The 17,213-nt window shown below is 36.9% G+C and overlaps 1 protein-coding gene across 1 annotated transcript; it reads right to left on the minus strand.

Annotated features, from left to right (window-relative positions):
* Positions 1-589: 589 nt before the first annotated feature.
* On the minus strand, positions 590-12,827 carry LOC144439471 (fatty acid hydroxylase domain-containing protein 2-like). The gene is made up of 6 exons (XM_078128759.1): positions 12,786-12,827; positions 8,942-9,153; positions 5,541-5,662; positions 4,204-4,409; positions 2,227-2,499; positions 590-865 (listed from the first exon to the last, which is right to left on the minus strand). The coding sequence occupies exons 2-6, from the start codon at positions 9,051-9,053 to the stop codon at positions 712-714; spliced, it is 867 nt and encodes a 288-aa protein (XP_077984885.1). The 5' UTR covers positions 9,054-9,153; positions 12,786-12,827; the 3' UTR covers positions 590-711.
* Between the last annotated feature and the right edge of the window lie 4,386 nt (positions 12,828-17,213).

Below are 17,213 nucleotides of genomic sequence, written 5' to 3' on the forward strand. Positions count from 1 at the left end.
TATACTGTAAGCTTACATTCAAAAATTCCAAACTCTCCGTAAAGTAATGTAACATCAAGGTTCTTTGCAAAAGCTATAACATGAAAACCATATATAGAGTCAGAATATTGTCAACTCAGCAATATATTATCTCATTTGACTGTTACTATCCGATGAATTTGTTGAAAGACATCTCATATCACCACAGCCATGTCATGTACGTTATCAGCATTCCGCAAACTAGCATTGATTTTTCTTCTGTGATACATCGAACGATGCCTTAAAGAGGCTGTGGTTTGCTGTGGTTTACGACGATCGATGGCTATCGGTTGATTTATGTCACACATCGTAAACAATGTATATGTTAGTGTATACCGGTCTACACGTGGTGCAGAAATAATTTTCTTCGCGATGACAGTGAAAAAACTTGTAGCCTAACAGTTGATTGCAAGGCTCAAAGTAAATATATACTGTGTATTACATTTCACAAAGTCTGTATTAACTATATATATAAATAATACAATCACAAACCAATAATTTCTAACCTAAATATTTCGAGACAGGCAGAATCTAGCTCAGTGTAAAATAACAAACACCAGGCATACAAAATTGTACTACATGTATACCAATAAGGTAAGTTCTGTGTTCATAGGGTTTCATGTAGCCAGGAAAACGGTGGAAGTGTGTAGGTAGGGTGGTAATATCCATTGCCATCATTAGACCAGTGATTCGTTAGTCTTTCTTACTGTTGGTTTGGATTGATTCAGATAATGGTACAATGCCAAAAAATGTTTTATGTCTTTTGAATTGGTCGGATTTTCGGAACATCGCATCTGTTCCATGTAACCAGTCCAACAAACCAAACGTTCCATAGTTGACGCTGAACCTGTGTGAATAACACAAAATAAGTTAAGTTGAATATTAGAGTGAGTACCGAAAAGGTTTCACTAATGTTTTTTGGCTGAACAGTGCTGAATTATTGTTTAAAGCCATACTCCTAGCCTGTTAACAAATTTACATGAATACTCTTCCAATATTATTTTTGAATAGTGTTTTTAAAATTAATGGATCTAGAGACAATTAGACTACTGTACAGTCTTTTGCAAACAGCATATACAAATTTGCATTCAAAATTTAAAAAAAATACATGTAAACTTTTAAAATAGGGCAACTCTGCCCTTTAAGCCAAACACTGACAGTCTTGTATGTATTCCAAGCAAATAAATACACACCATGGTAGCTATGATGCAGATCCATGGAAATAACAGGTAAAATGGTGGCCATTATTGTATATAATGTTTCAGTTTACAACAATTCTTTTGTAATTGAAGGGTTTCGACAACAATCTTATTTGTAACTATGTATTTGTATTAGTATCGAACCTGTTGATCCACCACCACCACCACCACCACCACCAACCAAATATCAGTGACAGCCTGACAGGCTATTTAAACTCATTTCACATTTATCAAAATGTGCCTTCAGATGCAGAGCTTGATGTCATTTGCTCAAAACTTTCAATAATCAATCAGGTACAAATGGATAACAAATAATTAAGGGATGGTGCAAATTTAACTTTTAAACGATTAAACTATTTAATTTTTACAAAATTTATTTATATTTATACATTTTTTATTTACCAGTTTACATTCATTTTACAAATATAAATTGTGATAAATGTCACAAGTACTTTCTGCCTGAAATCATAAAGGATTTTATATACATGTTTTTTTGGAAGAGTTTTATTTATCATTGTTATTTATTCATTTATCTATTTATTTATGTAGTTCAAGATAGTTCAAAACGTTTATTTAAAAGATTAAAAAATTCACTTCAGGACAGTTCAACGTGCCATCAGCCGATGTCGAGTATGATAAATAGTGCAATGCTTTGAAATTGTCCATAGACTATGTCATACTCATTTTGCAGTGATTCTGGGCTATCTATATTGTGCAGTCTCTTCCTGTGCTCATTTTACAGTTGGTGTAATAGTTGTGATCAACAATGGGCGATAAGCAACTCAACACACACTTATAAAGTTATTAAAAAGACATTGGGTATCTCAAAATGTGTTTTCATCATTATTATATGTGAAAAATATTTTTAGGCCCCCCCCCCAAAAAAAACATCAACAATTTTCAAGTCCCCCCCCCCTCCACCATCCTCCAAATTTTCAAGTCCACCCCCGCAATTCCTCGGCCCCCCTCCCATTATTTGTGAATGCAGCCTTACCATCGTGTAACTTACTTGTAGTGGTGATAGTCATGTTGTTCGTTAGATTTTATCAAAGGAAAATGGTATCCACAATGGGCAATACTAGTTGAGTAAATTGCAATCACAAACCATATCAAATGAACAACCAAATGAGAACCCATCAGAAGAGGGCCGGCAATCACGGTCGTGATGTTTGAGGTCATAAATTCAATTGGATGGGCATAGATGCAGGATAGGCCGATAGGACTAGTCCATTCGTGGTGGACTTTGTGGACGTGCTTGTATAAAAGCGGATGATGAAGCAGCCTGTGAATGAAAAATAATCGAAACTGAGGTTTTACGGTGAAGTGATGGTACATGCATTGGTATCTTTCATCATGAATCGACTGAGCAGAGCATTATATAGTTCCGTTATAATAGCCTGACTAATACGGAGCCAGAGTTCGACGCTGATAAGGCAATGTAATCATTCACATTGCATTTCCTTGTTGGTTGTATGGATCAGTTTATCTCAGTATTACTGAAATCAAAAAGAACGACATAACATGTATACAAATACAAACTGGCACACATTGTTTAATTAAAGATAGTGGCGGGATTAGCAAAGATGTTTTACACAGAATGGGAAAGACTAACATAAATAGGGAAAATGTGGAGGCACACTAACTAATAACGAATAAGCTTGCTGTTTGCGGTATCGCTTAGTGTACTGGACATATATGGTTTGACTGCTTTTTTTATACTCGGTCTGGTAGATTGATCTAGTCCTTTAAAACGTATTAGAGCCTCTCATAGTGAAAATTGTACCAACCTCCCCTAGTACCATAATTGGTCAATTGGTGTAATACAAAGGGCTGGAGTTACTGTATATTTTGAAAGCATGGTTAAACCGTAGCTGGCTCACTCTAACCTTGACGTTCAGCATACCCAGGGCATCAAACTGATAAGTACCTACACGTATGTGTAATCTGGGCTCCATAGAAAAGCTGGACCGTATAATTCTTTTATTTTTTTTTTGGGGGGGGGGGTGATTTGGGATTTCTTTTCGAGAGTTTTGGTAAGAACAGAAAAATAGGACGAACACGAATAATCAAAGTGACATTGGATTAGAGCAGAGCAGAGGGTTTTGCAGCAGTTTTGGTTGAGAAAATATTTTGGTTGAGAAAATGTGCTTGTCGGTAGAGGAATTTGATTAACCCTTGAATATATTGAACTCTGATAGACTTTGGTCAAGATTGAGTCCAATGTATTTGACAGATTTGCTGACTTATTTCTTCCGCGACACCTGTGAAATAACGAGATTGACGTAATTTTGGACGGCGCCGTAAAAGAGGCTGTGGTTTGCGACGATGCCTTTGTGTGAGATAAGGCACTGTCATCAGCATAGAGTAGGAGTTTACATTTGATTTAAATTTCCATATCATTCACATAGCACAGAATCAGCAGTGGCCTCAGAATACTTCCTTGATAAACAACACAGTGACTATCCATAGAAAGTGAATTCGTTTGTTTGTATGTATGTATGTATGTATGTATGTATGTATGTATGTATGTATGTATGTATGTATGTATGTATGTATGTATGTATGTATGTATGTATGTATGTATGTATGTATGTATGTTTGTTTGTTTGTTTGTTTGTTTGTTTGTTTGGTTGGTTGGTTGGTTGGTTGGTTGGTTGGTTGGTTGGTTGGTTGGTTGGTTGGTTGGTTGATTGATTGGTTGGTTGGTTGGTCGATTGATTGATTGATTGATTGATTGATTGATTGATTGATTGATTGATTGATTGATTGATTGATTGATTGATTGATTGATTGATTGATTGATTGATTGATTGATTGATTGATTGATTGATTGATTGACATTATCATTAAATAATGGCAGAAGTTCTTGTCAAAGCCACAACGAAGAAATTATGAAGATTGGAGAACTTTTACAACGAGTTCACTTGACTTTAAATAAAGATTATGTCGCTAAACCACAGTCAAAATACGACACAGTAATACACACCTATGGGAATAATAGAAAGTTGGCTCGACTACACAAGCAGAGCAAATCAAGTCGAAAAATATCTTTCCCAAGCTTGGTAAATCATCTCCAGCACTGCAACCACGCCACCTAGCGATCACGTAATATGGATACATTACTGCACCGCCCATGAGGAGCTGGTTAAACAGGATGGTTTTAAAGAGTTTGCGCAGACGTGGCTCTTCCAGCTGGAATTGATAAAAGTATGTATGATAATAATTAACAAAACAAAGTGTGCAATACAACAAGACCAAAGACAGTTCGTGTGCATGTATATTGCTCTGGAATTATATACGCCACGGGGTTTCGACACGTCTTCGAGTCCCCCTTCTTTCTGTAGGGGAGAAGACCCGTAGCGTATATTTTCAGAGCTAGTGCATGTATTGTCAGTACATCAACACATTACAGCGCTCCTTTCAACTCATAATGAACACGATTTCTGCAGTGTTAAAAAAAATTAAACTCTCACGTCTGTTGTATAAAATTCAATTTTATGTTCAAGGTAGCAAGGTGATTGTCAGGCATATATACACAGGGGCGTGTAATATTTCATAGATTGTTGTTTTCCAGGTCTACAGACTAAATATAACAACCTTTTGATTAATATATATTCCTACATGTAAAGGGAAGAATATTTCTTAGTAGTATAGAGATTGATACATTTGTAGCAGCAAGATTCGTACGATATTTTCCTAAGAAAACGGCATTCTAAGCAATAAGAAAACAACAATCTATGAAATATTACACACCCCTGTGCATATATAGTGTAACAATGCTTCACTCCCTGCTTCACTCCATAAATATCAGAGAAGCCGCCTAACATCGTGGTAGCTCCATAAACATAGCATAGTATCTTCTAGCTGCAATAATTGTAGCGTCTTGTTGCGGTTTTGTGGTTTTTTTCGTCTGTTTTGGTGACTTTTTAAGTTTTTGTGTTTAACCCGCACCTAACGGTTAGGTGCGGGTTAAACACAAAAACTTAAAAAGTCACCAAAACAGACGAAAAAAACCACAAAACCGCAACAAGACGCTACAATTATTGCAGCTAAGTATCTTCATATTTTCATTATTGTGATAAGCCCATAAACCCCATGGTAACTTCATAAACATTGTGGTAACCCCATACACCATATGTAACTTCATAAACAGTATCAGTCGCTTCGAGTCTCTCTAACGACGGTGTGGGTGAACAGAGATTTTGAGATTCTAAGCTACGCGTCGACTCCAGAGTAGATAACCCCACAACACCATGCATAGTAACTTTATAGACATTGTGATAACCCCAACACCACGGTAACGCCATAAAAGATATACCTTACCTTCATTGCTTTGTCCTTTTGTATCTTATACCGATAGAGGAATTTGGGTCTTCCAGTCAAATCCAAGTAAAACAATGGTAGGTTTACAACCCAGAAAGTCAAAACAAATGCTAACCATGGACCTATGTATACAGAAATAGTATATGCACTCTTCTTGTTATTTCGATTTTCAGTCCGTTGTGCGATAGGGCGAGTGTCAAGTACGCTTATGTTTTCAACAGTATTGCTAATATAAATTTAATTCAATATAAAATTGAGCTGTAACTTTGAGAAATTTACTGCTTTGGAAAGCAAGCTATAGGCAAACTAAACTATTGCTGCAATGGTAACTTATACCGTAGACATTAGAGACAGAAGTAAATAATAGCATTACCTTGGTGATGTGAATTTACCGTGAATTTACATGGGGTGGGAAGCAAATTAGGCTTAAAGAACTGTGTCCTCTTGTTGAAGTAGATACTTTGAAAAAAACAACTGGGTGAACGAGAGTATGTCCATGGAAAAGTTTATACACTTCCAGCAAATCTGCTCTGATCCGTCTGGTTTCTAAAGTTGGCAGTTTCAATATGTGTAACCTATCCTCATAATTCAAGCCACCAAGCGGAATCATCCTGGTGATGAACCGACGCTGTACTTTTTCCAATAATACAATATCTCTACTCGCATGTGGGGAACCATAGTCAAGGTGTGCACGAACTAGAGATTTATAGAGTGGCAATATGCAGTTTCGATTTCAGTGAGTTATGTATCAAAATCCCTAGATCTGTTTCTGATTCTACAGATGCCAATCTACTACCATTCATGGTGTACGGATAGTTGGGATTGTTGTAACTACAGACAAGTAACAAGTAACAAGATGCCACCACTTTCACATGACTTCAGGAAAATTTGTTATCAGAGACGCACAGTGTTTGTGTCAATACATGATTGTCCATTCATAGCTTACATGTATATCAACTCGTTACGTCACTAGGTTTTAGTTTGTGCCTGTCTTAGTTTGCCGACAGCTTGGTTTCCGTATATTTTTATATGTAAAGCTAGCTATAACTGTTTTAACCAGTGTTGTTGTTTTTACCCAATCGTAGAGCTGTGAATATTTGTAATTATGTCAACCAGACACACTTACGCATTAACAAGATGTTAATAAGTCTTACTGCTAGACGTACGGGCTTTCTTTCGATACTCTAAGCGAACGAAGTTCGCAGTGAGGGCTTGCCCGAACATGGATGTTCGGTCGTGTGTCGTATTTTATCGGAAGAACATCTGAGGTCTAGCAGATAGACTAGATGTTAATCAGATTGTAAATTCATCTGACGATACCACTGTGTTTTACATTAATTATCAATGCGGACTAATGAGTAAATTATTCTTTGTTTAGACCATCATTACTGCTTTAGGTAGATCTTTACAGCTGGCTTTAATATTCTGACTGTCATATGTGTACTATTTTGACTGTCGCCGGGTGTGTCATTTTTTGACTGTCACTGTGTCTTTTTGACCGTGTTGACTACCATACAATCACTGTTAAAACAACATGCATGTGATCTATAAAGTTAATAGTTATTACGTCAAAAACTAGTTTACTGAAAACGTCTGTAATCATTAACAAACAAACAAACAAACAAACAAGGAAGTATTCATTTTTGTATAGGGGGGTGCACCGTTGACTGTCACCGGGCAGTTTAACTATCTTGAAAGATGATGCATTAATGCCTAATAATGGAGAGCAAACCCCAGACAACTGAAACAGTGGCAAATACTTTAGAGTGGTATAAGTTAGGTTTATAAGCTGTTTGACTCAGAAAAAAAAACGAATAAAAATACTTACAACAGACCACAATTAAACTATAAAACTAGTCTAGTCAAATCTTAATGTCGATACATTGCTAGCATACTTGAAGTTTCCTCGACATTTGTGTATACGTATATGCAATCGAATCGTATGTAATATTCCTGAATACTAGGTTGAAGTTCCAAAAAAAAATTGTCAATTATATGCAAGCTTTAAAAAAATACTCAGTAATTAGAATACTCGAGTTTTAATCTACAACAAACCTCATGCCTTAAAAAAATCGAGCATGCGCCCTTGAATTATGGCGAGGTCCAGCTTGTGTCCCTTTAATTCATTATGGCGAGGTCATTTCATTTCAACATTAGAATAGGTGGGGATTTCAATATTGTTATTCCGTCTGGCTAGGAAACGGGACTTTTACTATTATAATGTCAAATGTAATGGAAGGACTGTCTCTGAGATTTAAGGAAAAATGGCAAAGCCTTTCTTTGTAATGACGTAGGTAAAGTAGAACATCGCGATGGCCCACACTAATTTCAGTAAACGTTTACTTTTCGGGCATAAACCATTCCCAGTATAAATATTTGTCAATGTCAATGGGAAAGTAGTTTATAGTAAACTAAACAAGCTAGAATTAGAACTGTGTCCAAATTCGAATCGAATCGAATCGCCTATTCAAATCACATTATACGTATTTGTTTTCACACTTCATGATATCAATCTTCGAGAGGGAGTAAAGGTAAACAAATTGAAGAGGACCACCACTCAAGGAAATACAGATTATCGAGAGTGATTTCATTATTTCGTATCACGATAATTTCCTTCCATTGCCAATAAAACATCAAATATTTGAAACTCCCTCTTTTCACATCTATTGGTCTTTTAGCGGAACACCATCAATGCTTCATGGTGCAAGCAGACATGAATATTTACTATGTATTAGATTCAGACTATTTTCTGAAGGAAATAGACACTTACGAGTCATGAATATGCATTGGGCATCTAATGAATATTCATGTCTACTAAGACCCATGATGCAACGGTGTTCCACTGAAAGAACGATAGAGGCAAAAATGAGTTCCAATTGGTGTTTGTTGACAACCGAGCGAAAACATTATGTGGTGTAAATCATGAATTCAAATGACTCCAGAACCAAAAGTTGAATAAAATACCTTTATTTCCTGGAATGGCGTTCCCCTTATGGCTTTTTACCCAAGGAAATTACTCAGGACTGTTCTTTTTTTTACTATTTTTTTAAAAATTCTACTTTTACATCACTATTCTTATTCTGATACTAGCAGCAGTTATACACTGTTATTATCAAAAGACTTTCTAAGGCCCACCCAACATAAAAATGAAACGTTCCTTAGAGCCCATGTTTTTCTCACTTAAGCCGATGACATCGGATATAGGCCAATTTCATTTATGCTAACATCAATATTTACAGTCACAAATACACGGTGTCCAACTTCGTCTTCTATTGCTTTTTCATAAAAAATAACCTCACTTCCATAACCATTTGATTCAGAATCTCCATGGTAACATTTATGACATGGTATAGCTATGGAGGTAGATGATAAAGGCTTTTAATATGACAGTACATGCTTACCAAAACAAAACATGACGGCATCACTCTCTCCACACAGTCGATATATAACGTTCCAATAGGAAGTAACGGTGGGCGCCATAGGTCTCAACGTATCGTTCCTCTCCATCATCATCACCTCTTTCTGTTACCGTACTGGGGAACACGTAGAGCAGCTCCAAAATGTCAGAAATATCGCGCCAAGTCAGCAAGTCGTTATCAGAGGAGAGCTGCAACTGAAGTGTGTCGACACACACACACGATACAGAAACATAGTATGAACACTAGTTCCAAAGTGCATATTACAAAATACACATACTCAAAGTTTATTTACCTGACCTATCGTTTCTCGTTTTAGTGTTTTAGGGGGTGGTCATTTTTAAATATCAGGGGTGTTGTTTTCAGAGTTCATATCAGCTACTGATATTGATAACTACAAATCCCACATCATATTGCTATTAAACCACGAAATGATTCCCATGGAGGAGGAATCAATCTTTCAAGCTAATCCCCCTTTTTTAATTCATTCCTTTGGTTTATTTATGCATATATATTATATATAAATTACATGTGCTGCAAGAGTACATGACGTCAGAAAGGAGAGAGAGAGAGAGAGAGGGGGGAGGGAGGGAGAGAGAGGGGGAGGGGAGAGAGAGAGCGAGAGAGAGAGAGAGACTCTAAAAGGTGACTAAATAACAACTTGATACTCCGTCTGCCCTAGAACAAACATGATAGCACAAGTAAGTGATGCACTACTTTGAGGATGTACCTGTTGCAATGACATTTGAGTTACTGTATACTTTGTTTAGGTCGGGGCCAGAATTTCCGACAGGGGGCCTGAGGAGAAATTGGGGAGGCCGTGAAAAAAATTGAGAGGTCAAGGGGGGGGGGCATAAAAATCCTGATGGTCTGGAAGGGGGTCCCAAAATATTTTGCTGATGATTTGAACCAAATTCAACCAGTAGCAGATTAAACATTTATCACGGCTTCGCCACAATAACAATATATTCAGTGATGAGGTGGGTGACAGCCATGCGAATGTACTTGTGTATATGCCTTCTGTCTGTCTGTCTGTCTGTCTGTCTGTCTGTCTGTCTGTCTGTCTGTCTGTCTGTCTGTCTGTCTGTCTGTCTGTCTGTCTGTCTGTCTGTCTGTCTGTCCGTCCGTCCGTCTGTATGTCTGTCTCCCTGTCTCCCTGTCTGTCTGTCTGTCTGTCTGTCTGTCTGTCTGTCTGTCTGTCTGTCTGTCTGTCTGTCTGTCTATCTGCATCTCTCTCTCTGAAGTTGGGAGGAGGGGTAGTGTATAATTACACATATTAAAATGAATGTAGGGGGGGCCTCGAAAATCTTGGGTTCATTTCGGGGGATGCATGAAATATTTTGAGAGCGCGAAAGGGGGAAGGGCTGCAAAAAAGATTTTGACCAAAATATTTTCTCCCCAGCACACCCCTGCCGTAAATTCTGACCCTAGCCTTAATGTTTACTGGTACCCAGTGTGTTGTTCGCATTCCATGACTGAGCTAGACCACTGACTGATATCGTCACGAGTTATTTATTAATAGATCTATGAAACAAGGGCAAGGACTTCACCACGCTTAGATACCATATCGTTAAATAGCTGGTTGTCCCAGGGTGATGATACATGATGCATTGCACTGATACCGTTTCTAACGTGATGAAAGTACACTATATATCTACACATGAATACCGTAAGATGTATTTCAACTATTTGAATTCAATAATAGTGTAATAGAGCCTCATCGTGTTTTTGTTGGATGTTATGAATATAACTCTACAGATTTTCCTGCAATATATAATATTCTTGTTTGATTTGTTATTAGGTTACAGTAACGTACATTATATCTATGAACTCACCTAGTCATCAGTTTTACGTCTCATCATACCTACGGTACGGTGCAACATAACCCACAGGATTGACTACAAGTATGTGGCTTGAAACTGTCTTTCACCACAGCCTGACACTGGTCACAAGCTGGCTTTCTGTGGAATGATTTTTATGCAAATTAGACTTTCAGAAGTGGTTATTCATCCCGATACCATGAACAATACGCGACCTTTACGTACCTTTCTAAATATAAGCTATTATGGCCACAACATATACGGTTTGCACAGCTTGTATGTATATATTCTACTATTACACGCATGAGTATTCATATTGTAAATCTGGACTATTACATGGCTCCCTTGATATGCAAGTAATTGTTCGCGTTTGACCTTTGACCTAGTGTATGAGGTTGAGTTCATTTGAGGATAGTGAATGGAAAGTTTATCCGTTATCATGATAGTTGTATAGAGTACATTCTAGTTTTGCTTTACTTGCCTTCAGTCATTACTTACATATTTATTTCTAAACCTAGCAATATGCTTCGTTTACAATTCCACAATTGGAGGTACTATGGAAGCCCGGAATCCGGAATCCAGATCCCGGAATAAATAAGCTGAATGATGTATTTGTTTCTGCATTTGAATAGGTGCTCACAGTATTCTACTTATGTACACTTAACCATCACTTGCATTTTACTGAACCAAAGGCTCGTACTAGGATATATAATTTATAAATTATCCAATGACATAATTTATTATACATATCAAAAAATGTACAGGAAACCTCTACTATGCAATCAACAGTTCTACAAATGGCAGAACACGAACTGTGACGTCATAGAAGGTATGCATCGTTATTAACATTAGTAAATTGAAGGTTTTGTAAGTATTTTCACGTAAGCATATAAACTTGGCTTGTGCCACTTTAATAATCATGTAGTAGTAAATAGACAGACACTAGAACTATTCCTTACTTTCATATTTATAACTTAGTTATTTACTTAGATTATGAACTTTATTTCTTTTAAATACCAAATTAGAAATATCTTATCTTATCTTATCTTATCTTATCTTATCTTATCTTATCTTATCATGTTACACTCACACAACAATACCAAGTGTGATATTCCGTTATAGAAAACAAACCCCCGTGCGTTTCAGTAATGCTAACATAATGTTACTGTAACCATACACCATTCGATTTAACTACAGCATTGTTGGATCACGGTCTGGTAAGGAATCAATTATTATTTACGACGGGGGAGGGAGCTGTAATATTCCACAAACATAGGATGGGTCACGGGGAAAAACCGAGATAATCAGACTGGGTGAGAGAAGAATGATGATGTATATCGCCCCATATTACCAGTGTCGATAGAAGGAGGTCGAGATGAAGAAAAGTCTATCAAGTTGTAGGAAGCCGTGATGCATAGTTTCAGAGTTCTTGCCCTGGTATGACACTTAATGAGAGATAGAAGGGAGAGAGAGAGAGAGAGAGAGAGAGAGAGAGAGAGAGAGAGAGAGAGAGAGAGAGAGAGAGAGATAGAGAGAGAGAGAGAGAGAGAGAGAGAGAGAGAGAGAGAGAGATAAGAAAATAAGAACGAGTAAATGAAGAAGCCAAAAGACCTGTGTTTCTACCATAATCTCTTTTGTCATGACAAATACAAGAGCAAATGTGGCGAAACGTGAATGTGGTAAATATAATGTCACCACCAGAAGTTTCCCATACACCCTTGCAGGAAATCACAAATAGTCGCACACATGTCAAGTACAGCAGGGCTTATTTACAAGATTCAAAATTTGAATAAGTTACCAGACCTTTGAGGTGGTTTTATCATCCAAAATCATAGCCGTAATCAGTACAACTTGGATGTATCCTTCCATGGATGTACTAACGACACCAGCATAGCTACATACACGAACTAGTATTTTGTGACGTTGATTCAATCTCAAGTCACGTGATTCTCGCAACGTGTTATAAATACATAGAGCAGCCTAAAAACAGAAATTGTAAATCCACCTACCACATGTACCTTTAAACATGGACTGGACAAATTCCGGCAACTTTAGGAATCAGTAAATCGGTAATAACACATAGCTTACGAAGAAGACATGTCACACAAAAACAATAACGATATACTAAGCATAGAGGCTAAGGCTGCATTCACAAACACCTGGGGGGGGGGAGGGTCATCAAAATCTCAATCTTTAGTTTGGTTTTGTTGTTGTTTACCCAGTGTTGATAGTATATTTAGGCATAGCTATTCCATATTTTCAGACAATAAAGATATCAAAAGTTTATTTTAGTTCATTTTTGGTCAGTGCAAAATGCAACATAAATGACATATATACTTAATACTGTTGATTTGTATGGGCTGATTTACGTCATAAACAATCAAGAATGGTTGCCATCTAATAGCAATGCTATCATTTTCTTGCAGGGGAAATTTGTTTATGATATATTTTTGTCATTATCTTTATAAATTAGTCAAGTTCAGGTTCAAGAAGTTAATCAACTTAGCAAAATATAATATTTTTTCCAACGAAAGAATTCGTTATATTTCCAAGCACCCCTCCGAGTCCTAATCACAATTTTTGAAGGTACCCCTGAGATATACTGAAAGTACTCCCCCCGGAGATGTTTGTGACTGCAGCCTAGGTGAGAAATAAACAAAAATGTTACGTAAAGGCATAGTTCTTGGAGCTCCAAAATCAATGGTAAAGGATATTGGTGTGCGTCTACAAATAAAAGACATTGTCTTGGGCTTAATGTAACAAAGAACTTGACTGTGTAAAGGTCAAGCTGATTGGATAGCATTGTAACTATACCTTCTTATGTAATAATTAACTAGCTATCACTGTCAGGTATCATTCCCCCCCCCCCCCCCATTGCTTTCATAAAATGAACCTTATGAAGATATTTCTTGTTTATTTGCCATAGAAAGAATGAATTAGTCACAGTATGCCAAACATATACAGAAATTGACAAACTAGAGAAATTGCACAACACATCTGTATAGAACACAATTGAGAGTTCTATGGCCGGAAAACCACAGGGACGTGTAATATTTCATAGATTGTTGTTTTCCAGGTCTACAGACTAAATATAACAACCTTTTGAATATATATTCCTACCTGTACAGGTATATTTATAGTATACGTGTAGTACTATAGAGATTGATACATTTGTAGCAGCAAGATTCGTATGATATTTTCCTAAGAAAACGGAAATCTAAGCAATAATACACGCCCCTGTGCGGAAAACAGGGAAAAGCTAAAATGTAGCTTGTAAAAATCTGTTTCCCGAGTTTGGTACTTTACAATGGTGGGCGGTCATCATTCGTCCCAAAACCAACTGGTCCCAAACTAACTCGTTCCAATATAAAGTTGTTCCAGGGCCATCTCGTCCCACTGCCATCTCGTCCCATTCAAAGAATTCCTGTATGGTTCATAATATTAACTGCAAATAGGCATAACGCATGTAGCGTCATAGTCCTGCTTGCCGACGGTGCACGGGTCTACACTGTCTTGATCTTGAGGATCAAAGGGATGACTATTAAACCCAAACAGGACTAGTGGCGTCATAGATCGTACGTCAATTGAAATTTCTGTCATCGTATTTTTCATATCAAAGTTCGAAAACATAACTATAAAGTAATTGTTTGTAATTGAAAAAACTTTCGACAGATGAAAAGTCGTGTTGCCTTCTCGACAGAATCTGCCAAAGCTGCGTCATTTCAAGTTTGTGTTTTGTGTTCTGAACGTGTAGCGTTTTGGGACGACTTAGTCGTGGAACGAGATGGCGATGGGACGAATTCGTTCGGGACGAGTTCATTTTGGGACCATTTTGCAACCCTTTACAATTCGTAGTACAATGAGAAATAATGAGGGCTTTCTAAAAGAAGAATGTAAAATTTCAATACAATTGTTATACAGTAACTATGAAGTACGAAATAATTACAAAATACTGTATCTTCTTGTTATCACAGACCAAGACTCTTTTTAGTGGTGGTCTGAGTCACAGACAAGGAAAAAAGCTATGGTGTCTTCGTGTGTCGTATTTCAGAACTCTGATTAGACTTATGCACGATTTTTTGTAATTCAAGAACAGATGGGTGTTGATATTTTCATGGATGTATCAGTCTCCCTTAATATAGCCATGTCATGACATTTTGGATACCATAGTCAGGAGCAATCACACAGTGGAAGTCTACATATCTCAGTGCCCCCCCCCCTCCATTCAACAGTGAGGTTGGACTCGACTAGTAACCGTCGGTTATACTTCCATGGACTCGTCAAGGAAGTTTAAGAGAATCCCCTGAACTTCATGAACCCGTATATGTATCTTGGCAATACAATAAATTCGTTGTCGGTGGTGCTTCTATGTTATCATAGGGCACCTTGTCTGTGGGTAAGGGATCATGAAAACCTTAGATCACTAAATACAAATACATAGTTACAAATAAGATTGTTGTTGAGACCCTTCATAGGGCTAATAACCACACAGACTAATAGTCTTTGCAAATTAGGCTCATCTAAAATGTCTAGAGATGCAGAGCTCATTGTGTAGTACTATTGAGTGAAACTTTCTCCTATCCAAAAAAAACAACAATGCAATATATGAAATGTTACACGAAAACAGCAAACTGAGAAGCCATATGAAAGTTACGACTGGGGTCACTTGGTAAGGAGTGGAGCTATTGTCGAACTAAAAGTGAAAGAACTTTGTAAATATTTAGCAAAACACAACATTCTCATAGCACCAGGAATGATAAAAGCTGACAAGATAGAAGCTATTAGATCCCACTTCTACCACCAACAGAACATAAGTGATTCTTCAAACAGCTCTGATACTTACAGTTATTCTGACAGCGACAATGATTCATCTTACTCAGATATAGTGGAAAGGGAGTTTGGGTCACCTGAAGTCAGTGAGAGTGAAATTTATATGTATACAAGATCAGGCCGGAGAGCAACAACATGGAAGACCAGAAGAATTGATGAATAGTTGTACAAAGAGACAGTCAATTACAAAAGAATTATTGCAAACTGAAACATTATATACAATAATGGTCACCATTTTACCTGTTATTTCCATGGATCTGCATCATAGCTACTAAAGGACAGAGTTGCCCTATTTTAAAAGTTTACATGTATTTTTTTTTATTTTGAATGCAAATTTGTATATGCTGTTTGCAAAAGACTGTACAGTAGTCTAATTGTCTCTAGATCCATTAATTTTAAAAAACACTATGCAAAAATAATATTGGAAAGTATTCATGTAAATTTGTTAACAGGGTAGGAGTATGGCTTTAAAAAATAATTCAGAACTGTTCAGCCAAAAATAATTAGTGAAACTGGAGAACTAAAAATCGTGTCAAAATTTGACAGCCTTTTAACAAAAAAAGGTGCAAAACATGTATATACACAAGTTCCTGTATAAAAAACAACTAACATTAATTACCCTGTGTTCAGCTTCAATATACACTCAAGTAATGTTAAAGTCTGTGCAAATGAGTAAAATCTGGAGATTCCAAATGTAAACATGTCCATGCAATTACATTATAGACAATGTATGTATGTATGTACATGTATGTATGTATGTATGTATGTATGTATGTATGTATGTATGTATGTATGTATGTATGTATGTATGTATGTATATGTATGTATGCATGTATGTATGTATGTATGTATGCATGCATGCATGTATGTATGTATGTATGTATGTATGTATGTATGTATGTATGTATGTATGTATGTATGTATGTATGCATGTATGTATGTATGTATGTATGTATGTATGTAGGTAGGTATGTAGGTAGGTATGTATGTAGGTATATGTATGTATGTGTGTACACATGTGTATGTGTGTGGCTATATATACGTTATAAAAATAAATGTGTGTGGGGGGGGAGGCTTGAAAATTTCTGACCATGTGGAGGGGGGGGTCTGAATTTGTTTGGGTTATAAAGGGGGGGGGGGGCTTGAAAAAAAAATTTTTGTCATGATTCCTCCGACCCCCTGCCCATTATTTGTGGATGCAGCCTTAATATCCCAAGACATTATATGCAGTACAATATATGACACAGTTGAAACATCAGAAGAAAGTGTTTATTGTAAGATATACTGGTACGTCGTGTTGTTCAGCTCTACATGTATCAGGCTGAGTGCTGGCTGATAGCGTGGCAGGAATGTCTGTATCTTACAGACTAGTACAGTACTAGTAATTGCATAGCTCTCATGGTAGAGCGAGAATTGCACAATTTACATAGGACGGTTAGCTAGTCTCTACGACACCAAATTATCATGTTCATGATGTTGGTGCTATAATATTTGTAATCGATACTTAGCACATACGGCCTATAAGAATTCTTTAGATACAAACTGATAAATCAAATTAACTCCAGTGACTTTCAATTCGTTTGTAAAAGATCATTATTGAATGGCTA

This window comes from Glandiceps talaboti, chromosome 8 (genome assembly GCF_964340395.1).
Source record: "Glandiceps talaboti chromosome 8, keGlaTala1.1, whole genome shotgun sequence".
In the NCBI taxonomy this organism is placed as follows: Eukaryota; Metazoa; Hemichordata; class Enteropneusta; family Spengelidae; genus Glandiceps; species Glandiceps talaboti.

Bases quoted from the DNA above. Each gene is read 5' to 3' on its own strand.
- LOC144439471 (XM_078128759.1), bottom strand. From the start codon at position 9,053: ATGATGATGGAGAGGAACGATACGTTGAGACCTATGGCGCCCACCGTT. The intron at 4,410-5,540 runs GTAAGGTATATC...TATCAATTCCAG, and splicing joins AAAAGGACAAAGCAATGAAG to CTGGAAGAGCCACGTCTGCG. The intron at 866-2,226 runs GTAAGTTACACG...TTATTCACACAG, and splicing joins CATGACTATCACCACTACAA to GTTCAGCGTCAACTATGGAA.